Below are 25,372 nucleotides of genomic sequence, written 5' to 3' on the forward strand. Positions count from 1 at the left end.
TGTGAAATGATTGTTTGGTAGAGGCAGGTTAATGGGTAATAAAGGTAAAATCAACATGAACAAAGCACACCTCCTGGTGTGTACTACCTCACATGACTAATTTCCTAATTGAACCATGGGGGAGCTCAGATAGTTTGAATCTGTAGTTTGCCCAGACCAGTAACATTGTGCATGATACATTCAGTGAGAGCACCCTCCAGAGTGGCTTATGATTCAGTCTTCTCCCCTACTACGCCATATGACTGAGAAAATGCCTTCTAGAAAGAGAGGCGATTATTGTGGGAATTTTCATTTGTTGGTATCCCTCTTTTTTTTCCAGCAAATAGCTCTTGCAGACTCACTGCAACTTCCACCCTTTTGAAGTCTCTATTTCTGTTCGCTCCTTAGATCTAGGTTACACAGCTCCCCCTGCTGACTTCCCATACAGATTACATTACAGTATCCATCAAGCCACCCTTAGATTGTAATTTGTAGAACAATAATTAACTTCAATGAAAATGTAATATATTTTAAATCTGTTGTCATGTGCTATCCAGACTATTAATATTTGAAAATATGTTGTAATTATAACATCTACTAATCACAATTTTATATTGCCTGTAGGAGGGGGGGGGGGGAGCGGTAAGAATTCCTTTGTCTATTCATAAGCAAAATCACAACTAGGTTCTTAAGACCTTGTGTACAAATTGCCATTGTGTTCATCCCTAAATCTCTGATCTATTTTAGTGCTCTATTTTAGTGCTCCACACCTTTTCCTTTATGACCTCCACCTTTCCCCTCCCATTAATTAATTCTTAATAGTCATAGATTTGACGAGTAAATTCACGGGCCTGTGTTCCCAGAAGGGAGCTGTGCTCATGGGCAAAGTGGGTAGGAGAATCGGCAATGCAGTTTTGTAGTCCTATCTCCAACCCTTCGAATGCAGCTCTCTACTGGGAGCAGGAATTGATAGATTTACCCTTTAATTCCTTTTTGAATTCATTAATGGCCTCTGATCCAAGTATTTTTTTTCATTTGAGTTATAAATGTGATACTATTTAGATTGAAGAAAACAGTCCTACTCATCAAATTATGAATACATTCAGCAAAAAAATTCTGAACAGTGGCTAGGTTGAATCTGGCCCAGGCTGTTGGAATGAAAATCTCTTCTATACTGCAAGTGGCCTGAATCAAATGAGTTTGGAGAGTCTTAACTCCAGTTCTGCGTGTCCTCAACATACATTTGCCCATAATTCAACACTAAACTGGCAGTCTTTTTTGGAGTTCTGGTGTTAGACTCAGTATTAGAACTGCCCTACTGGTGCTAAGGCAGACTGTGATCTTTACACTGTACCTGGTCATGCTGCTGTTGACATTGAATGCAAAAAGTGGAAACTGACTAATTCCTCAACATTGGACCTTGTCTTGATATGCACAAAAAAATCAATTTTAAGAATTTCTTTCCAATAGTGATTTATAGATTATTTGTACACAATCTGAAAACATCACATTGTACAATGCCACATATCTGACTATTGAATTCCCTCTCCAATATAACTTTGTACACAAGACACATTGAATGGATTATAGATAATTTTCAGAAAGTTACAATTCTGTAGTTTCTAATTTTGAGATGACTAGACTCCACTAGCTTCTTGGAACAGCCAATTACTACAATCTTATTAAAAAGACCAAGTTATTCATGCCTGTAAATGGGAATTATCACATAATTAGTCAGAAAACAGTTACTGGATTCTGAGGAATGAGGTGGGTCAAGAGGAGCAAGTGTCAGTGGGAGAACAGTATCATAAGGTTTGTGTTAGTTATGGAAAAGGACAAGGAGTAATCTAGAGTAAAAATACTTAATTGGAGGAGGGCTAATTTCAGTGGGTTGAGAATAGATCTGGCCCAGTTAAATTGGAATCAAAGATTGGCAGGCAAAACTGTAATCGAACAATGGGCGGCCTTTCAAGGAGGAGATGGCTTGGGTACAGTCTAGGTACATTCCCACCAGAGGGAAAGGTAGGGTATCCAAAGCCAGAGCTCCCTGGACGACGAAAGAGAGACAAAGATGAAACAGAAAAAGTGGGGTGGGCTGGGGGGGATGGGGGTTTGACAGATGTCAGGTTGATTGACACAAGTGAGAACCAGGCTGAATATAGAAAGTACAGAGGAGAAGTGAAAAAGGAAATAAAAGGGGCAAAGAGTATGAGAATAAACTGGCGGCTAACACAAAAGGGAATCCAAAAGTCTTTGATAGGCATATAAATAGTAAACGGTTAGTAAGAGGAGGAGTGGGGCCGATTAGGCACCAAAAAGGAAATCTATGCATGGAGGCTGAGGGCATGGCTGAGGTACTAAATGAGTACTTTGCATCTGCCTTTACCAAGGAAGAAGATGCTGCCAAAGTCACAGTAAAAGAAGAGGTAGTTGAGATACTGGATGGGCTAAAAGTTGATAGAGGGGGTACTAGAAAGGCTAGCTGTACTTAAATTAGATAAGTCACCCGGTCTGGATGGGATGCATCCTAGCTGCTGAGGGAAGTAAAAATGGAAATTGCAGAGGTGCTGGCCATGATCTTCCAATCCTCCTTAGGTATGGGGGTGGTGCCAGAGGACTGGAGAATTGCAAATGTTACACCCTTGTACAAAAAAAAGGTGTAAGGATAAACCCGGCAACTGCAGGTCAGTCAGTTTAACCTCCGTGGTGGGGAAGCTTTTAGAAACGATAATCCGGGACAAAATTCAGTCCCTTGGACAAATGTAGATAAATAAAGGAAAGCCAGCATGGATTTGTTAAAGGCAAATCATGTTTAACTAACTTGATTGAGTTTTTTGATGAGGTAACAGAGGGTTGATGAGGGCAGTGGAGTTGATGTGTATATGGACTTTCAAAAAGAGTTTGATAAAGTGTCACATCATAGGCTTGTCAGCAAAATTGAAGCCCATAGAATAAAAGGGGCAGGGGCAGTGGCAGCATGGATCTGAAATTGGCTAAGTGACAGGAAATAGAATAGTGGTGAACGGTTGTTTTTCAGACTGGAGTAAAGTATGCAGTGGTGTTCCCCCAGGGCTTGGTACTAGGGCCACTGCTTTTTTTGATATAAAGGAATGACTTAGACTTGGATGTACAGGGCACAATTTCAAAATTTGCAGATGATACAAAACTTGGAAGTGTAGTAAACAGTGCGGAGGATAGTAATAGACTTTGAGGACATAGGCTGGTGGAATGGGTGGACACATGGCAGATAAAGTTTAACACAGAAGTGCGAAGTGATACATTTTGGCAGGAAGAACAAGCAGAGGCAATATAAACTAAAGTGGGTACAGGAGCACAGACCGGGGGTATATGTGCATAAATCTTTGAAGGTGGCAGGACAGGTTGAGAAACTGGTTTAAAAAAGCATACAGGATTCTGGGCTTTATAAATGAAGCATAGAGTACAAAAGCAAAGAAGTTATATTGGACCTTTATAAAACTGGTTCGGCCACAACTGGAGTATTCTGGGCACTGCATTTTAGGAAGGATGTGAAGGCCTTGGAGATGTTGCAGAAAAAAATTTACTAGAATGGTTCCAGGGATGAGGTACTTCAGTTACATGGATAGACTGGAGAAGCTGGGGTTGTTCTCCTTGGAGGAGATTTGATAGAAATGTTCAAAATCATGAAGGGTTTTAATAAAGTAAATGTTTTAATAAAGTAAATGTTCCTATTGGCAGAAGGGGAGAGAACCAGAGGACACAGGTTCAAGATGATTGGCAAAGGAACCAAAGGCGACATGGGGAAAATCTTTTTCACGCAGCAATTAGTTATGATCTGGAATGCGCTGCCTGTAAGGGTGGTGGAAGCAGATTCACTTGTGGCTTTCAAAAAGGAATTTGATAAATCCTTGAAGGGAAAAAGTTTGCCGGGCCATGGGGAAAGAGTGGGGGAATGGGACTAACTGAAATGCTCTTACAAAGAATTGGCATGGGCTCGATAGGCCAAATGACCACCTTTTGTGCTGTAACCATTCTATGATTCAATGCAAATTGAAAATTGAATTTTCCTCATTTTAATGTGAGCCTTTCACTCTGCAGCCATTCGTTTGATATATTTACATTAATTCAAAACTTGTAGAGTGGTCTACAGTTACTTTTTAAGTTAGTTATTTAAAGGGACACTGCAGACAAATTAGTGTTTTGTGGTACATGTCATCCTGTTTATGAACTGAAGGGCATGATAACTACGGTTCAAACATGTCCATGTTGTCCAGCAGTACATGATGGGGCTGAGTTGTCTATTTACTGAGGCATTGTGTGCTGGCTTCAGGGTCAGGATCAACTCTTTAGGTTAGTTTTTGTAAATACCCAAATTAACACCAGTGATTAAGGAATAAATACTGAATGGGATGCGCAAATAGATCCTTTTTTTTTAACAGTCTGTGCTGAGGTAACTGTATGGCTGCTACATCTGGCCTCAGCATCCCTGGGTTGGAGAAAGGAAAATCAGGCTTCTAGTCCCTGTTCCTGATCCAGCAATCTCTTCTGCAATTGTCTGTTTGCTTGGCTATGAGTGAGGACAAGTTGGTCTTTTGTGATCGCCAATGGTCCAACAGCCTTTTGTGGCTCAAATGTGAATAATGGTTACTTTGAGGTTTTATGGACAATCTGTGGAAGTGTAGCCAAGCAAGGAATTGATGTTTACAGATGAGGGGGGAAAAAAACACCGAAAATTTAACATGAAACGATATAGTATAGTGTTTTGGAGTTCTGTGGACTTTGCCTCAGTGATGAAACACCAGTTTGCACTTGTAATTTGTCCCAGTACTGTTCGAGTTCATGACCTCACCTGCACAGCCATATGAGGCATTGAGTGGAGGCATCCCATAGGGAGAAAAATTTACCCTGGGCTGCTTTGGAGACTTTCTCAAGTACATCAACAACTTGCATTTATATAGCGCCTTTCACGTTGTAAAACATCCCAAAGCGCTTCACAGGAGCATTACCAAACAAAATTTGACTGAGCCACATAGGAGATATTAGGACAGGTGACCAAAAGCTTGGTCAAAGAGGTAGGTTTTAAGGTGCGTCTTAAAGGAGGAGAGAGAGGTTTAGGGAGGGAATTCGAGCTAAGGGCCTAGGCAGCTGAAGGCACAGCCGCCAATGGTGGAGTGATTAAAATCAGGGATGTGCAAGAGGCAAGAATTGGAGGAGCGCAGAGATCTAGGAGGGTTGTAGGGCTGGAGGAGGTTAGAGATAGGGAGGGGTGAGGCTACGGAAGGATTTGAAAACAAGGATAAGAATTTTAAAATTGAGGCGTTCCTAAATCAGGAGCCAATGTAGATCAGCGAGCGTAGGGGTGATGGGAGAACGGGACTTGGTGCGAGTTAGGATACTGGCAGCAGAGTTTTGGATGAGCTCAAGTTTATGGAGGATGGAAGATGGGAGGCCAGCCAGGAGAGCATTGGAGTAGTCCAGACTGGAGGTAACAAAGATATGGATGAGGGTTTCAGCAGCAGATGAGCCGAGGCAGGGGCGGAGATGGGCGATGTTACGGAGGTAGAATTAGGCGGTCTTTTGTGATGGAGTGGATTTGTGGTCGGAAGCTCATCTATCAAATAGGACACCAAAGTTGTGAACGGTCTGGTTCAGCCTCACAGTGGCCAGGGAGAGGGATGGAGTCGGTGGCCAGGGAACAGAGTTTGCAGTTGGGACCAAAGACAATGGCTTCGATCTTCCCAATATTTAGTTGAAGGTAACTTGCTGCTCCAGTACTGGATGTCGGACAAGCAATGTGACAAATGATACAGTGGAGAGGTCGAGGGAGGTGGTTTTGAGGTAGAGCTGGGTGTTGTCAGCATACATGTGGAATCTGATGTTTTTGGATGATGTTGCCGAGGGGCAGGATGTAGATGAGAAATAGCCCACAAGCAGATTCATTGTGCACTCTCAGCCCAAGATGGTTGCTGCCATGTGAAATGAAGAAAGGAGAGGAAAAATCTTTTGGAAGAGGAATTGTTGTCGTTCTGGTATTAAAATACCAGCTAAGAGTATCCCTGAGTGAGACCGTAGCTCTTTGGTATGACAAAAGACACAAATAAGTCATTTTATAAATATTATCCTTCAAAAAAATACAGCTATCAACTATCCAGGAAATGAGCCAAAAATGCATTGCTTTCTAGAACATTTTCACTGAGAAAAGCAATGCTGTCACGACAAATAGACATGCACAGGCACGAGCATGACTGTGACTCAGCTTTTTCTCTCTGTTGCAAAATTGACAATCTTCATAATGGTGGCAAGGAGTTTTAAAAAAAAAAAATGCACTTGCCTGCCCATAATCCCAAGTAAATTGATTCTGGAGCAATATGAACTTAGTTCTAAACTGGCACAATTCCACAGCAATAAACTACCTTTGTCAGTCTAATTTTCAGTTTCTCACCAGGACACCGCAAAGAATATAAAATGTCTCACTGGTGGAAAAATGCAGTGCTGCTTTGAAGTTAGGATAAGATCGAGAGAATTTGATACTGCACCCAACACTGATTTTAGAATGCTTCAATACAAACATGAAGTAAGAAAAGCCAAGAGAAAATATTCCATTCTCAGCACCTTGATGAAGGAAGAAAAGGCTAAGGGGCCTACCAACTTAACTTAAAAAATAATACAAGATTGTTTTGAACACAACTGAGTTGCTGAAATATTAGGCTAGTTTGGCCTGCCTTCAACCCCACTAGACCCCAGCTGTATAAAGATTTTAATTTATAAAGCATTTATTGTATTTATTTTTAAATCTATAATTAAAATAATCTGACCGTCTTTCAATCTGTTGCTGTTCTCAATTACATCCTACTTTACTCCCACACATCAATTATTACTTGGCTCCTGTTGATTACTTGATCCAGTTTCTATTTTAACAGGAAGTAGTATGTGTTTACAGTTCACTATTAGACTATACAACTGAAGAGGGAAACATGATCCAATGAATGAACCATGGCGCACTCTATAGAATGGATTCGATTCCGCTTCCAGAGGCAGAGAACCGGCAGTGTCTCTGAAACAACACCGTTGTTATCATCTTCATCACTGAACTCTCCAGGCAATGAACAATGGTCACCTGTTTTAAGCAGCCAAAGAATTATCATTCCAAATAATAGAAAGTTTGCCAAAGACTCAGAAATGCTAATGAGAGACTATTTGAGCAACAAAATAAGAACTACAAAATATACTTTCATCAACTTTCTCCCAAAGAACTTTTTTGAGCAGTGTTACAGGTAAGCACCACATTTTAATTACCTCGATTGTTCTTTTTTAGTGGAAACACATGTTTCCGTAAGGAGTTGTTTCTTACTCTGACTGTAGAATTGTAGCATTTATTATAGGTCTTGGTTACTGTCCCACTCTTCCCAGATGAAAGTGATGGTTATACTTTTTTGAATATTCAAATTTATCATAAATTGCTTATTTTGCTACTTTGTCCAGTTTGGCACCATTCAGTTCTGCCTTGTCAAGCTTGGCACCTGCTTTCCTTGGTTGCCCCTCACTCCGTCTGCTTCTTGTGAACACTTGATTTTGATTCAGTATCAAGAGTTTAGTTCTCAGTACTGGGTGCAGTTGGGGAATATTTCAAATAAACAAGGATGTCTGCTACCCACCATTCAAATGGGAAAAGGCTAGATAGAATTGAAATGAATTGTATTTTTAAAAATGTATTTGACTCCAGGATATATATCTAATTTCAACATTGAACCCCAGTAGTGCAAATCCCTTCCCATCCGTTTCCACTGTTCAGAATTCCAGCAGATCAAACTCTTTTCCCATCTGCTTACAATTTGAAAATGAATTTCTGATGGCTACACATATGTTACAAATTATGACTATCTCCAAACGTAGAGTCATCGAAATCATGAGTAGGATTCCAAATTCAAACTTAACTACAAAAATCAGGATTATTTTTTATTCATTCTGCTGACTCGCTTTTACCCAGAGACAGCGTATTATGGAAATGACCGAAACATTCAACATCATAATGGTTCTGGTTCAGATTAGGCTACTGAATGAAATAATTAATTGGGGTGTGACACTAAGATTGCCTAATTGGCTGCTTTAACCTACAGTTCATGCAAATTCTGACCCTGTCAAAGCCTTCAGGTGTTGTTACATTGTGGTGTTGCTGCCAACGCCTGGTGCCAACACTATAAAGTTGAACATATTTCATTTTGTAAATTTTGAGGATGACTCATCCCAGGAGAGATCATTCATTTGCTTATCTCCTTGTCATCTCTCATTGGCAGAGACCTGGGAACAGGTTGACCTGCTTTCTCAGATATATTTTGACAATGTTCCCAGGAAGGAAGAAATATGAAGTGTCGTCTTTATCTTCTCCCCTTTCTCACATCCCAGGTTCGCCAATATTTATTTCCTGTTCCTTGCCCTTCTGAACTGGTTCCCATCCATCGAAGTTTTCCATAAAGAGATAACCATGTTGCCCTTGGTCATTGTGATGTCCATCACTGCAGTTAAAGATGGAGTTGAAGACTATAAGCGATACAGATTTGATAAAAAGATAAACCAAGCCAGGACACAGGTATTTGATTGGTAAGTCATTTGTGAACAAATGCAAGAAAAGTCTTTGGTTTAGTAGATGTTTGCATAAATGCAACCTGTTGGTACTTAGCACTACACATTGAAGAGTGGCAGAATGTGGGGTAATAGTTGGCTGTGCCATCGGGAAAAGGAGAAGCATAAAACACGGCAGCTTTTTACCTCAAGTGAGGGAGGAGGATCTGAGGGATTGAGTCATGCCTATGCCATTCTAAAGTAGCTATTAACAGACAGCCCAAGAACAGCATTTTTAGAATTGACCGTTCCCTTAATTAGGACTTGAGACTTAAAGGGAGGAGCACTTAATTGGATTAAAATGGTGATTTTGTTGGAAAATGGTGGAGATGCTATAAGTGTATAAGTGGACTGGTCAGATGGGCAGAAAAGTGGCAAATGGAATTCAATCTGGTGAAGTGTGAGGTAATGCATTTGGGCAGGGCAAACGAGGCAAGGGCATACACAATAAATGGTAGGATACTGAAGTGTAGAGGAAGTAAGGGACCTTGGCGTGCATGTCCACAGATCCCTGAAGGTAGCAGGACAGGTAGATAAGGTGGTTAAGAAGACGTACGGGATACTTTTTCTTAGCCAAGACAATAGCATACAAGAGCAAGAAGGTTATTCTAGAACTGTATAAAACACTAGTTAGGCCACAGCTTGAGTACTGCATACAGTTCTGGTCACCACATTACAGGAAGGATGTAATTGCACTGGAGGGGGTACAGAGGAGATTTACGAGGATGTTGCCAAGACTAGAGAATTTTAGCTATGAGGAAAGATTGGATAGGCTGGGGTTGTTTTCTTGGGAACAGAGGAGACTGAGGGGAGATTTAATTGAGGTGTATAAAATTATGAGGGGCCTGGATAGAGTGGATAGGAAAGACCAATTTCTCTTAGTAGAGAGGTCAGTAATCAGCGGGCAGATCAATAAATAGGGGGCATAGATTTGAAGATTGGTGGAAGGATTAGAGAGGAGCTGCGGAAAAAAAATTTCATCCAGAGTGGTGGGGGTCTGGAACTCACTGCCTGAAAGGGTGGTAGAGGCAGAAACCCTCATCACATATAAAAAGTACTTGGATACGCACCTGAAGTGCCATAAACTATAAGGCTACGGACCAAGTGCTGGAAAGTGGGATTAGGCTGGGTGGCTTTTTTTACCGGCACAGACACGATTGGCCAATCGGCTCCTTCTGTGCTGTAAATTTTCTATGATTCTATAGAGTGGCTTTAGTGTCTCAAGACTAAATGGGGGGTGGGTGGGTGGGAGGGCGGGGGGTGGTGCCTGGGTATGGCGGGAAGGAATTCAGCTAGGTCCCTACTTCTGATTGTGTGTAATGACCCCTGCTGGAGAATAAATATACATGAATATTTGCCTGGTGAGAACAAGGTTAGGTTCAAGTGAAATGCCCTCCTAGGAAGAAGAGACTGCTGCTATTCATTGTTTAGGCTGACACATGGAGAATGACCAATTGGGTGAAGTACCAAAGGGCTACCAGCACCAATTGAACTCTACCTAAACATGAGAAAAAAGGCAGTTTGGAAGAAAAGGTGTTTATAAATGAGGATTTGTGATATTCCCCTTCCTGATGCAGAAGAACCAAGAGGCAACTTCAAGAGTAAGCTTAGTGTGCATCTTCAGACCTAGAAGGACACCAAATTAATGTTGCTGAAAAAGTAATTGCTGCAGCCTGAGCAGAATACTATATGTTCAAATTTGGTTTATCAAGGTATTTAGAATTTCTGGCCTGTAGGGGAGTAATTTCTGTATATAAAAGAATTATACTTTTTTGTAAGTGCATTACCACTCTTGTGATTAAATGAACATACTCAAGTTTGAATGGTGGTTGGTTCAATAACATTATTAACAATTCTGAATGCTAACAATCTGCTAAATTAAGATACTTTTCAGAAAAAGAACTTTTTAAATTAAGTCTTCATTGAAAGGAATAATTCTTTCACCCTGCCGTTTTCATTGTGGTGATTGTAAGAGGTAGACTTGTGCTCCCATTTCCTGGGCAACACATGGCGTAGAAGATAGTTAATGGAAACAATTAGCTCTCCGCTAAGTGTAACAAAACTTAGAGCTGCTTAACTATTAACTGCTACTGACTTGCAGCTTCTGTTAACTAATTTGCAGTTTCTTTTAAAGTTCTAAATTAAATTTTAAACTAAATTTTAATTTCAATTCACCCACTACTTTAGCAGAGTCCCACACTCTCAATTCTCAAGTTCCCATTCGGTTCATGATCCACACTGTTCGCAATGTGCTTTGTGCTTCAGTTCCTTGGAAAAAATTGTCACTATCTCTGGCTCCTGATCTCCCCCCACCCTAAGCCATCACTGAATATTAAACCACATGAATTCTTTACAAGAACTCATTATATAAACATGTAGTAGCATTATCTGTTTAAATGCTGTTACAAACTAAAAGTCCATTTTTAAAAATCTTCAAAACAAAAGCACTTAATTTGTTTTTAATCTGCCTTTTATGTCTGTGCAGGTGGCACAATGAAATATGCTATGGTGAACTTTATGTTTAAAGTTATTATACTGTACAAAAATGATTTGGCAAATTGAGTGCCTTGTTTTTACTTCTCTAATATTTAGTTTCAATAATTTGGCTTCCACATTAGGTGGAGTGCCGAAATGAGATCCACCAAGAGGTAACCATTCATGTGGGTATGAGGATAGCTATACAACACATCCTCGACTAACCAATTTAACAAAAAAAATAGCAGCTACCTGTGGCATTGCTCAGTGAGTCAGATGTATGTGCAGATTTCCTCATGTCACACTTCCTGTGCAAATGTATTCTAAGCAAATTTCCTACCAATAATCAGCTAATATATTTCTTTCTTTCCAAAAAAAAGACAGCCATTTGGAATACAGAGCAAAACTTATTCACCAACATCAAATGCTTTTTTTTAAACACAGAAGTCAGAATGTCTGTATCCTGTGATTTAAAGGGGGGAAAAAAAGCCTCTGCAATCACCAAACATTTCAGCCTGAACAGCAATTAAACACTGACTGGAACCTGCACACTTCTCCTTACCGATTTAACTATGGCCTGAAGCTCTGTTTACTTAGCAATTAGACTATGCGGCCTTAAAACTGCATCATATCACCTTATCAGAAGGATAACATATGTACATCACTCCTGTCCTTGTGGAACAGAATATTCTCTGATTTACTGTGAGCCATGCCATTGGAGATCTATTACATATAGCTTTCTAGTGTGCATCCACCACACCTCAAAAAAAAAAACCCTTTTTTAAAAAAAAATTGTTATTTCATGCCTTTTTGTGTTTTTGATAACATAAATGGGGTTTCTGCCGGCAGCAGGATCAGCCCTCGTTTCTTCCCAAGAACCAAGGAAGCAGCTGCCAATCAACAGAATCTTCCCTGAACAATTGATCTCAGGATATGCCTATTTGGACCACTTTCCCATCGGGAGTAGCTTTAAAAGGACAGGCTAGGTTAAGCACAACTCCAGCAGATCTAAAGCAAAACTGTCCGTAATTCAGCACAAATCATATTTGTTGGCAGTTTCACTCAGACAGCATATAGGGATGGCTGATGTGGGAAATGAAAATGTCTTACTGGTCAGGTAGAGTTTTGTGTCTGAGGTTAAAGTGCATTGTTGGGGCAAGTAAAAGACCTTTAGTCATGTATGGCGTTGTAATGTTCCTGACCTGAGAGTGTTTGGCGTTGGTTGCAAAAAGTGAAAAAAATTCTATTCTGAGCATTGATGTCCCTCATTCTGAAGAACATGAAAACAGGAAAGAAAAGTTAATTTAAAAAGTTTAAATAGAATAAAGTTGCTAATGACATATTTACAGCATTGTCGAGGCAAATGAGACTGCCACAAAGATATTGACATATAGGCTTCTGTGGGTCTGTGGAAATAATTACATTTCTCTTCAATAATATTTGAAACACAGCAGGGGCAGATTGGCTTCAGACAGCATGCAAAGAATGTCTGGAACTGAAGTATTGCTGTGGCATACTACTTAATTGCCTTTGGCATAAATGAAGCCATAATTTTTAAAACTGCATTGTGATTAGTTAGCAAAATTATTGCAGTTAATAAGGCACTGACAGATTTACTATGGCATTGCTCTCTGGTAGTCTGAGAGCCTTTGTGCATGTGTCTACCAGGGGTTACGCATGCATTGTGATTGCCTTCAGGAGTGGGAGTGGAATTTTCCAGAATTTTTTTTCCCTGAATTAGCCGAGAGATCTTTTCAAACTTTTTTTCTTCCCGTCTCCCATGGCTGTTGGTGAGTGGAGATTATTGGAGGTCATATTGCTTAGTTGCAACATAGCTGAATAGGACAGACACAATGGACCAGCAGGTCTTTTTCTGTCTCTTTCGTATGTTTGTGTGCTGATATATTGGTTTTTTAGTGAATGGGATAATTGAGCAACCATAAATACTAATGGTGGGGGCGTTCTGTCTGCCTATTCCAAGATGGCGGCAGCCAGAGAGTCGGTGTAAAAAGGGAGGTAGGTGACTCAGTCATTTACACTGGGTAGAGGGTGTTAAAATTTGCCCTCATGCTTCTGAAACTACGGAGCCTACAGGAGTATTTAACTGTTTGCTTAATTAACTCATGATATCCTATATCTTGTGCTTGTTAGTTATTGAAGAGTGGATGCTGCTTAACTTGATCACACAAACAGTATCAATGTTTCAATGACAACCCGGAAGTCAGTATTTCAATGGACTATATTCCAGTTTAACCAGGTTTCACTGTCTGCAGCAGATTTATGACAGACACAAGGATTGATGTGAATATCTCCATTTTCTTCAACATGTATTATTTCAAGATTTTATTAATGAAAGTGTCCTAAATACTCCCTTTTCTCTGTTGAAAAAGAACCTATGTGCTCCCAGAAAGAGAGTTGCACACTTGTCCAATAACATAAATAAGAGAACCAACTAAAGCCAGTGCTAGGGAAAGGATAATACAAGTGAGAACCAGGCTGACTATAGAAAGTTCAAAGGGGATGTGAAAAAGGAAACGAGAGAGTGAGACTAGACTAGATGCAACATAAAAGGGAGTCCAAAAGTCTTCATAGTCATGTAAACGCGTAGTAAGAGGAGGGGGTGGGACCGATCAGGGACCAAAAAGGAGATCTCTGCTTGGAGGCAGAGGGCATGGCTGAGGTACTAAATGAATACTTTGCATCTGTCTTTACCGAAGAAGAAGATGCTGCCAAAGTCACAGTAAAAGGAGGTAGTTGAGATATTGGATGGGCTAAAAATTGAAAGAGGAGGTACTAGAAAGGCTAGCTGTACTTAAAGTAAATAAGTCACCCAGTCCAGATGGGATGCATCTTATGTTGCTGAAGGAAGCAAGTGTGGAAATTGCAGAGGTACTGGCCATAATCTTCCAATCATCCTTAGATACAGGGGTGAAGCCAGAGGACTGGAGAATTGCAAATGTTACACCCTTTTTTGAACAAGAGTGTGAGGATAAACCCAGCTACTACAGGCCAGTCAGTTTAACCTCGGTAGTGGGGAAACTCTTAGAAATGATAATCCAGCACAAAATTAAGTCACCCGGACAAGTTGTGGGTAAATAAAGGAAAGCCAGCACGGATTTGTTATAGGCAAGTTGTGTTTAACTTGGTTGAGTTTTTTTGATGAGGCAATGCTGTTGATGTGGTGTATATGGACTTCCAAAAGGCATTTGATAAAGTGCCGCCTTGTCATCAAAGTTGAAGCCCATGGAATAAAAGGAGCAGTGGCAGCACGGATAGAAATTGGCTAAGTGGTGAATGGTTGTTTTTCGGACTGGAGGGAGGTATACGGTGGTGTTCCCCAAGAGTCGCTACTAGGACCATTGCTTTTCTTGATATATATTAATGACTTGGACTTGGGTGTACACGGCACAATTTCAAAATTTGCAGGGGACACAACTTGGGAGGATGGTGAGCAATGAGGAGGATAGTGATAGACTTCAAGAGGGCAAAGACAGGCTGGTGGAATCGGCGGGCACATGGCAGATGAAATTTAACAGATAAAGAGGTAAAGAAAGCATACGGAATCCTGGGCTTTATAAGTAGAGGCATAGGGTACAAAAGCAAGGAGGTTATGATGAACCTTTATAAAACACTGGTTCGACCACACTTGGAATATTGTGTCCAGTTCTGGGCACCACACTTTAGGAAAGATGTGAAGACCTTGGAGAGAGTGCAGAAGAGATTTACCAGAATTATTCCAGGGATGAGGGACTTTAGTTATGTGGATAGACTGGAGAAGCTGGCGTTGCTCTCGTTAGAGCAGAGAAGGCTGAGAGGAGATTTTGATAGGGTATTCAAAATCATGAAGGGTCTGGACACGTTAGATAGAGAGAATCTGTTCCCATTGGTGGAAGGGTTGTGAACCAAAAGACATAGATTTAAGGTGATTGGCAAAAGAACCAAAGGTGACATGAGGAAAAACTTTTTTTACAGAGTGGTTAGGATCTGGAATGCACTGCCTGAGGGGGTGGTGGAGGCAGATTCAATTGTGGCTTTCAAAAGGGAATTGGATAAGTACTTGAATGGAAAAAATTTGCAGGGCAATGGGAATAGGGCGGGGAAGTGGGATGAGTGGATTGCTCCTGGAGAGCCGGCATGGACTCGATGGGCCGAATGGTCTCTTTGCGTGCTGTAACCATTCTATGATTCTGCCATCAAAGTCCAGAGTTGGAAAAGGTTATTTGGTCCGTCGTAGTGCCATTCAGAGACCACGTATGATTACCAATAATTGAACATGGGAAGTAATTTTAACTTTCATCACTGGGCGATAAACAATTGGCTCATGGTTTCTGTATGGTGCAAACCTGATGGACTGCATGATCTTTTCTTGTGCACCTTGTTCGTTTTATCTCACTGTACAAATGAAGGTTATTGTTATGTATGTTGGGGAGAGATTCCCTCCGTACATTCGGTGTGACAAATTTGTGTACATGTTCTTTATAAGCAGGTTTATGATTTTGTCATACCGAAGGAGGAAATCTTCTCACTTTGTACTGAATGCTTTGCATACGCCTGATTGTTGCAGACTTAGCATCTAATGCTAGAGAGCCTGCACTCAGCATAACTGCATAAACAGGACCACTCTGCAGGATTTAAAATACAAGTAGATTTGGGTTGGCAGTTTTTGAATCTACACTGATAAAATGATCTGTCAACAGTAATGATGTGCTTTCACAAAAAATATTGGCCTTTATTCAGAGCTGTAACAGATGAAATATTTCTTTTTTTAAAAAAAAACTTGTAAAAATGGCATTGAAAATGTTCAAAGTGCAGCAGATGAAGCATGTACTGAGGTGTGGATTTTCACTGATGACCAATATGGTGATATTATAGCAAAGTTTCTGGTAACTGTATGACCCCTCTCCTATTTAGATAATTATGCCTCAAAGTATGTATCCATCATTTGTAAATTGCTTCACTATGTCTTGAGCACATGAAAGGCATTATATAAATGCAAATCCTTTTTTTCTTTCTACTTAATCTAACAATGAGTAGATAGGTGCATCCTTCACCCCTTTGCACTTAGTCTGGCTGTGTTACAAACAAACATGCAATTACATAGCATGTACAGCTCAGAAATAGGCCATTTGGCTCAACAGGTCCATGCCAGTGCTTATGCTCCACACAAGCCTCCTTTCATCCATCATCTAATGTCATCACAATATCCTTCTATTTCTTTTTCCTGCAAGAGTTTATCTAGCTTCCCCTTAAATGCACCTATGCTAGTTGCTTCAACAACTACTTGTGATAGTGAGTTCCATATCCTAACCACTCTCTGGGTAAAGAAATTTCTCCTGAATTCCCTATTGGATTTATTAGTGACTATCTTATATTGATGGGCTCTAGTTCTGGTCTCCCCTGCAAGTAGAAATATCATCTCCACATTTACCCTATCAAACCCTTTCATAATCTTAAAGACCTCTAACGGGTCACCCCTCATTTTTTTTTCCCTAGAGAAAAGAGCCCCAGCCTGTTCAACCTTTCCTGATAGGTAAAACCCCTCAGTTCTGGTATCATCCTGATAATTCTTTTTTGAACCTTGTCCAGTGCCTCTATTCTTTTTATAATATGGTGACCAGAATTATTCACAGTACTGCAAGTGTGGTCTAACCATGGTTCTGTACAAGTTTAACATAACTTCTCTGCTTTTCAATTCTATCCCTCTAGAAATAAACTCAGTGCTTTGTTTGCTTTTGTTATGGCCTTATTAATCTGCATTGCGTGATTTGTTTACCTGTACCTGTTCCTCTACCCCATTTAGTCTCATTACCCAAGCATTATGTGGCCCCCTTATTGTTCCTACCAAAATGTACCACCTCACATTTATATTGAAATTCATTTGCCAATCACACGCCATTCTGAAAGTTTATTAATTCTTCCTGTATTTTGTCGCAGTCCTCCTCAGTATTAACTATACCCCCCAATTTGGTGTCGGCTGCAAATTTTGAAATTGTACTTCCAATTCTTGAGTCAGAATCATTTTATGTAAATGAACAGTGGTCCCAGCAGCGATCCTTATGAAATTCCACTTCCCACTTTTTTGTCAGTCTGAATAACTACCTTTAACCCATACATTCTTTTTCTGTTTTGTAGCCAGCTTGCTGTCCATTCTGCTACTTGTCCCCTGACTCCACGTGCTCTGACCTTAGTCATGAGTCTACTATGTGATACCTTTTCAAAGGTCTTTTGGAAATCCAAATATATTACATCTACTGCATTACCCTTGTCTACCCTTTCTGTTAGGAACATAGGAACAGGAGAAGGCCATTCAGCCCCTCGTGTCTGCTCCGCCATTTGATAAGATCATGGCTGACCTGTGATCTAACTCCATATACCCGCCTTTGGCCCATATCCCTTAATACCTTTGATTGCCAAAAAGCTATCTATCTCAGATTTAAATTTAGCAATTGAGCTAATATCAATTGCCGTTTGCGGAAGAGAGTTCCAAACTTCTACCACCCTTTGTGTAGAAATGTTTTCTAATCTCGCCCCTGAAAGGTCTGGCTCTAATTTTTAGACTCTGCCCCCTACTCCTAGAATCCCCAACCAGCGGAAATAGTTTCTCTCTATCCACCCTATCTGTTCCCCTTAATATCTTAAACTTCGATCAGATCACCCCTTAACCTTCTAAACTCCAGAGAATACAACCCCAATTTGTGTAATCTCTCCTCGTAACTTAACCCTTGAAGTCCGGGTATCATTCTAGTAAACCTACGCTGCACTCCCTCCAAGGCCAATATGTCCTTCGAAGGTGTGGTGCCCAGAACTGCTCACAGTACCCCAGGTGCGGTCTAACCAGGGTTTTGTATAGCTGCAGCATAACTTCTGCCCCCTTGTACTCTAGTCCTCTAGATATAAAGGCCAGCATTCCATTAACCTTATTGATTATTTTCTGCACCTGTTCATGACACTTCAATGACCTATGTACCTGAACCCCTAAGTCCCTTTGGACATCCACTGTTTTTAACTTTTTACCATTTAGACAGAAGCCTGTTCTATCCTTTTTTGATCCAAAGTGGATGACCTCACATTTGCCTGCATTGAATTCCATTTGCCACAGTTTTGCCCATTCACCTAATCTATCAATATCTTCTAAGAGTTCAATATGGTTGGTCAAGCATGACCTTCCCTTTTGAAATCCGTGCTGACTATTTATATTTTTGGTTTCTCGATGTTTTTCTATTACATCTTTGAGTAAAGATTCCATTATCTTTCCTACCACTGACTTTGAGCTAATTGGTCTATAGTTCTCTGGACTTGTTCTATCTCCCTTTTTAAATATAGAAATAACATTAGCTGTCTGCCAATCATCTGGCACTATTCCCTTTTTTTCCAAATGAATTTTTATATATATTTAATAATGCCTCTGCTATTTCTTCCTTAACTACTTTTAGTATGCGTGGAATTATTCCATTTGGTCCAGGGGTTTTATCCTCTCTGTTTGTTTGATTAGTTCATCAACTATCTTCCCCCCCCCCCTTTCTGTCTTAAATATCTTTTTTTCTAATGTCATGCCCACCATGTTAGTCTCCCTGGTAAGTACTGAGGCAAAGTAATAATTTAATATTTCTGCCGCAGTCATTGCCTGTGAGTTTATTGTGTGTATCTCTTAATGGCCCTATCCTGATTTTTCTTTTGTTTGTGTCTGTGGAATACTTTACTATTTCTTTTTATATTCTTGATAACTTAATTTTGTAGTTTCTCTTTGCCTTCCTAATTGTTCTTTGAATTCTTTCCTAACCTTTTCGTATTTCCTTTTATCATCTTCTCCTTTTATCATCTTCTCCTTTATTGACTGTGTATTTAGTGTATGTCTCTTTAGTTTCAATTTTGCCCTTATTTCTTTATTCATCCATGATGTGTCATTACTGGCTAGTTTGTTCTTGTTTTTAGTGGGATATATTTCTCCTGGATTCTCTTGATCACCATTTTAAATGTTTCCCACTACTGTTCTATTTCTGTCAATAAATTTTCCAGTTTATTTTCCCCAGTTCCATTCTCATCCCCTTAAATCAGCTTTTTTTCCAATTTATTACTTTGGTCTTTGTCTTACTTATGTCCTTCCCAATCTTTATCTTGAACCTTATTATGTTGCGATCACTATTGCCTAGATGTTCCCCTACACTTCTTATCTGTTCTGGCTCATTTCCCATTACTGGATCCAGCAGTGCTTCCTCTCTTGGGCTTTTTACATACTGGGTAAGAAAGGAGTCCTGCACACATTGTAAAAGCTCCAGTCCCTGTACCCATTTATCTACCTCTTCTTGCCAGTTTATTTGGGGGTAGTTAAAATCTCCCATGATTATTATTCTTCTTTGTCTTTTACTTATTTCACATATTTGCTACTCTACCTCCTTTCTGCTATTAGTTGGTCTGTAGTATACCCTTATTAGTGTGATCAATTCCTTATCTTTTTGTGTCAATCCATGTGGATTCTACTTCTACCCTTCTGTTAGTTATATCCCTTTTTTCTACTGCCATTGTTATCTCTAATTAGTAGAGCTACTCCACCCCCCCCCCTTCCATCCTTATCCTTTCTGATTATGTTGTAACCTGTAATATTGAGTTGCCAGTCCCATTCTTTATGTAACCATGTATCAGTTATTCCTGCTACATCTGGTTCCTCAATACGGATTATTGCCTCCAGTTCCCCCATTTTATTTTGGATGCTGTGTACATTGATGTAGAGGCAGTTTAATTCATCTTTAATAGTCATTTCTTTTAACTATTTTTAGTAGTCCTCTTATGCTTCTGTTTTATAACTGTATTTGTTCCGTGACCATTTGTTATCTTTATTCCTTATCCTGGTCTGACTGACCTTTAAACTCATCTCATGTTTCTTTCAACTTTAGGCTTTTGTTATTGCAACCAGATCCCTCGCCACACCTTGAGGCTATTTTAAATTATAAAAATGTCATTTGAGCATCAGAATAATTTCATATGCAGCAATTAAAATGGTACTTGGTTCTGCTTAACCACGGTTCCAAAACAATGTCAAATCCATCTTTGAGAAAAGGTTGAGAGAGACCAGCAAAATGATTAAGCGGTTGAATGAATAGAGGGAATTTGGCCTCGACTGAAATTTGGCACTGAATTTTAATTGAGTTAAACCTACTTAGAGAGTTTCTAAGTCCTTTAAATTTATTTATTGTGGCAAGACAGAGATGAGCAAATGGAGCGAGTTTTAAAAGAACCATTAAGTTTATTTAACAAAATACAAATGAGCAAATAAGTAAGTTATATAATAGTTCCTTATTTGCATTAGAAATCCTTCAACCTAATGGCTCCAGTGGAAAAGCAATTAAAGGGTTTCAACTCTTAAGTACTACATTAACCCTTTGTAAATTACATTTATTACTTTTTTAAAATTTCTTCCCACTGCGAGAGTCTGTTCTAATCTAAATTAGCTCTTGGAAGTTTCAAACTGACCAGATCCTACTGAGATTTTCAAACTGATTCCTATGTCCAAAGAGAACAGCTTTTTTTATATACTTTGAAAAAAAGAATTACCAGGAATTCTTGGATTTTTGAATAATTGATCACTCATTTTCTGAATTTTAAATATTTAACTACTCAAATTTAAAAAGGAATGTCAGTCATATACAAAATGAACTAATTGGTCAGTTTTAAATTATCGTGTCTCAAGTCTAATCAACAAAACTTGAAAAACTATATCTAGATAAGCTTGGTACAAGACTTTGAAATGCAGTTTTAAAAATTTTTATACTATGTTCCTTTTAAATTCAATCAGATATGAACTATCAATTCCCCCAAATCTTTGGAGATTGGAATTATTCCATCTATGTTCAAGAAAGGGGAGAGGGTAAGCCAGGAAAACATAAACCAATTAACATTCTTTGGCTGTGGCTAAGTGAACACTTAGAAAAATACATGGGCTAATTAGGAACCATTGGCATGATTTGTAAAAAGCAAATTGTGCTGAACTAATTTATTAGAATTTTTTGAGAATATCAGAGTATTGATAAAAGGAATACAATGGATGTTGTATGTTGATTTGACAAGGTTTGAATAGGCACCACATAAGAGACTTGTTTGAAAGTTAAGGCAGATGGCGTTAGAGAGAATGTAGTTGCCTAGATAGAGGATTGTCAAGATGACGGAAAGCAAACTGGGGTAAGTGAATGCTTTTTTTTGGATTGGCAAGATTGACCCTGGTTAGTGGTCCCCAGGGATCTTTGCTGGGACCTTTTTTCCATTTATATAAATTATTTGGACATAGGCACAAGAGGAATGCTGGCATGGCAAACTGAGAGAAAGAATGCAAGTGATTTCAGGAGGTCATTGACAGATTAGCAGAGTGGGCAGAGAAATGTGAAATATTGACCAAGAATTTCCACACTTTTTAGCATAATTTGAGCATATAGTTGGGTTAAATAACATTTTGTGGCAGTAAAATGGAATGGAAGCCATTTTTGCTGGTTTTCCAACCCAAAAGTGATGCTTCCCTCCACCCCCTCCCTCCCCCCCCCCCCCCCCCCCCCACCAACCCCTATATTCCTTGTATTTTTTTGGCCCTTCCTGCAATCCGCCCTCTGAGTTCCAAGTGGGCTCATTTAAATATATTATAATGAAGGCCATTGGTGCTGAAGCTTTGAGTTAGAACTTTCTCAGTAAGTTAGAATGAGAATTAGAAGGTGCAGCTTTTGCCAGAATCGGCTGAGAAAGGTGGAAGTGAGGAGATTCCAATCCTGAAGTGTTCGTGAGCAATATTTGTGACTTTTGTTTTGACATTCTGCCTACACAGGCTTGAGCTTGCTTCTCGTCACTTCTGATAAATGAAACCACGGGGAGATTTTCATCCTCCCCACTCAGTGAGTGATGCTCAGGTACAGGTATGGCATTCCCTATGAGCATAACCTTCCATACCATTATCATGATGGAGGGGATGGAGCAGAGGAGAGTCGGGCAACATCTAAAGAGGGTGGACCCCATCAGATATTTTCCCTGCCCTCCCCAAAAGGATATATATGTACAATGCAGATCATATGAGGATCTTAATGAGGAGATGAGTGCGTGCACTTTACCAAAGAGACAATAGGGCAGCTCTGCCCCATGAGCGCTTGCGTCCACGGTCATCTGCCTTCATCTGGTCTCTGCGCCTACAAAGATGATGCCCACGCTCAACTTTTATGGCACAGGCTCATTTCTGGCAGTCACGGATCTCTACTAATAGCCCGGCCGCAATGTGGGACTTCATTAGTCAAGTGACAAGCACACTTTACAGGCGAGGTGGGGAATTCATCACCTTTGGCATCACAGCAAAGCAGCAGCAACATAGTCATCCAGTTTTACAGGGTAGCTGGCTTTCCCAAGGCACAGGATGCAATCGATTGCACCCATGTTCCTTTGCGTCCTCCTACAGAAAACCACCTCAACAATGTCAATGCGAGATATGTTGAAAGTTCTCACGATGCAGTCATCCTTCAAAATTCGGCCCTCCCTTATATCTTCAGGGAAGAAAATCAGATCAATGGGTGGATTGTGGGTGACAAAACCTACTCCCTGTCCCAATAGATAATGAACCCAGCAGATGAGCGCTACATCAAAGCACATGCCACTACAAATCTGGTCATTGAGAGGACCATTGGGACTTTCAGTGGATGCTTTTGCTGGATATACAAGTCAGGAGGGGCTCTGCAGTATGCTGCAGATTATGTGTCATGCATAATTAGTCTGCTTTTCTCAGCACAACTTCGCAATCCAAAAAGATCTGGACTAAGACATTGGGAGATGGCGCTAGGTGCTTTGGAGGTAGAAGTACATGGAGAGCATTAGGTCACTAAACTTTTTGCAGCACTGTTCTGCAGTCCTGGGAGTGAGAGAGTCGGCACTCAGTGCCAGTGTCTTCTCCCTCCATAGGGTATGTGACATTTCTGCCATGGACGCTCAGGAGTCTGTCTCTCCTGAACTCAGTTTCATCCAGGAGAGTTTGCAGGTTGCTTCCATGAAATTGTGGCATCTTCTTTTCGGCCTCTGTGCCGTGCCTTTTCCCCTTGTTTGGCTGCCTTTGTCAGTTGCTCTTGGCACAAAGATAGTCATGAGACATGCAGTCAAGCACTGTTCCTTCCTTACTACTCCCACAGCCTGCTGCTGCAATCTTCAGCAGAGTCTGTCGTTATAAAGACAGTACTCTAATTTCCATGCATCACATCAGATTATTCCAATTTCACACCAATCATTATTTGAATGATATGCAAATGAGCTGAGCCAGGAAATTATGGTGTCAATACTTCTGCACACCATGAGCAGGCACAGTTCATTTTCTGTTGGCTTAATAGCAGTGCATCTCATGGTGTGGAATTTCCAGGCCATTATATTTTGGGAAGTATACCTCGAACAGTACAGTGGAGGAACAGAGATCTGGGATTGCAGATGCATTGATCTTTAAAGATGGGAATGCAGGTAGTTTGCTTTATTTTCAAAGTATATATAAAACTAAAATTACGCTGAATATGTACAAGAATTGGCTAGGCCATAATTAGTATTGCATGGAGTTCTGAGCAATCCTTCCCCCAATTATAAGAAGGATATTCGAGCCATAGAGAGCATACAACATAGATTCACCAAAATGATGCCAGGGATGAGAAACTGTAGTGATTGAGACTTGAAATACCGAAACCATTTCCATTGGAGCTGAGAAGGCTAGGAAGAGATTTAATACAGTTTTATGCATTTAAAAAATTGACGGGTTTTGATTGAACAGGGAGAGGCCAATTTCTCTGAAGTATAAATTGGTGATCCCCTAGTGATTAACTCTCCACTGAGAGTGAGAAGAATGGTCAAGAGAAGATTGTTTATACCAAAAGTTATTGGACCATGGGATGCGTTGTCACAGGGAGTAATTAAGAGAGACACTATTACATCGAAGAGAAAATTGCATAAATATTTGAAGCAGAGAAAGATATAGGGCTACAGGGAGCTGAGAGCAGTAGAATTAGTTTTGGAATAATATAGCAGAGTGCTGGCACAGACGCCATCGGCTGAATTGCTGTCTCCTTGTCCTGTAAATTTATGATTCTATGAATAAGGGCAAGGAAATTAGCTTTGAGTTGACAGCTCCAATTGAAGATCTAGCAGCCTCACAGGCACAATGACACAATGACCAAATAGCTTCCTGTGCTGTAGGTTCTATGGTTCTGTTTTCTTTCAAAGCTCTGGATTTTGGGTAATTTTGGATCTACATTTATGGTAAATGGGAAGTAGTGTTGGAAATATGTGTTTTACTTGGAAGATCATCCATAGTGTTTTGCAGCTCATTTGATAACATTCTCTGGAAACATAGGTGTGTATCATACCTATAGTGACAGGTGATAGGACCTCGGGGACTCTTCCTTTACAACACTAACACTTGAACAGATTATCTGGATTGGCAGGACAGGGCAGGTATCAAAGCTGGAACTAACAAAGGGAAATAAAGAAAATATATTGGACCCACTTTCTGCAGCTGTGCACTCGCACTTCTACCTGCAGAAACGATGGGTAAACGGATCACGTGGAAGAAACAGAGAAAGAAGAAAAACAAAACAGGAGCACAGAGGTGCTTAGGGTGTAAAGAGGTCAAGGGGATCAAGCTCTAAAGGGGGGGGAAGTATATATGAATTGGAATAATGGTTTTGGTAAACCCTGAAAGTAACAATGTCATCAAGAGATTGATAAAATGAAACAAAGGGGCTAAATGCTGTGATTTCCAGTTTACTTTTTGAAGATTTGGAGGAAAGACCATCCCAACAGGTGTTATGTGACCAATGCCATTGAGACCACCAAGTACAGCGTCTTGTCCTTCATCGCCAAGAACCTCTTCCAACCGTTCCACCGATTTGCTAATGGTTACTTTGTGCTTATTACTGTTCTCAATTTTGTGCCCATCGTTAATGCCTTCTAACTAACATTCTCCCCAGTTCCTATCTCCATTATCCTGTCCATCACTGTGATTAAAGATGCCTGGGGGGACTTCAGATATGAGTCAGATTAAAAAGTTGGATCACATGAAATGTTTGGTCTATAGAAGGTAACTCTGATTTATTTCTAAACAAAGCATGTATGCTTCTGATGAAAATGGGGTGTCTCTATCCTGGAGAATGCCATACCTTTCCCACTCCTGGCATGATGACCACTTACCCTATCCCTATTGAGTTTTTCAAACCACTTTGGATTTGTAGAATTAACATTTAGGATACCCGTCTACAATCACTGACCCACCGCCCAAGTTTTTTATTAAAAATATTTAATTTTTTTTGTTTTGGAGGAAAGAGACTGGAGA

General features: G+C 40.1%; 1 protein-coding gene across 1 annotated transcript in view; it reads left to right on the forward strand.

Annotated features, from left to right (window-relative positions):
• The first annotated feature begins 6,951 nt into the window (after positions 1-6,951).
• Positions 6,952-25,372, forward strand: part of atp10b (ATPase phospholipid transporting 10B) — a 95,812-nt gene continuing 77,391 nt past the window's right edge. Inside the window, exons 1-2 of the mRNA XM_067996138.1 lie at positions 6,952-7,232; positions 8,362-8,556. Coding sequence (XP_067852239.1) covers positions 6,952-7,232; positions 8,362-8,556 — 476 coding nt within the window. The remainder of the gene's footprint in view (positions 7,233-8,361; positions 8,557-25,372) is intronic.

Source organism: Heptranchias perlo, chromosome 14, assembly GCF_035084215.1.
Source record: "Heptranchias perlo isolate sHepPer1 chromosome 14, sHepPer1.hap1, whole genome shotgun sequence".
Taxonomy (NCBI): Eukaryota; Metazoa; Chordata; class Chondrichthyes; order Hexanchiformes; family Hexanchidae; genus Heptranchias; species Heptranchias perlo.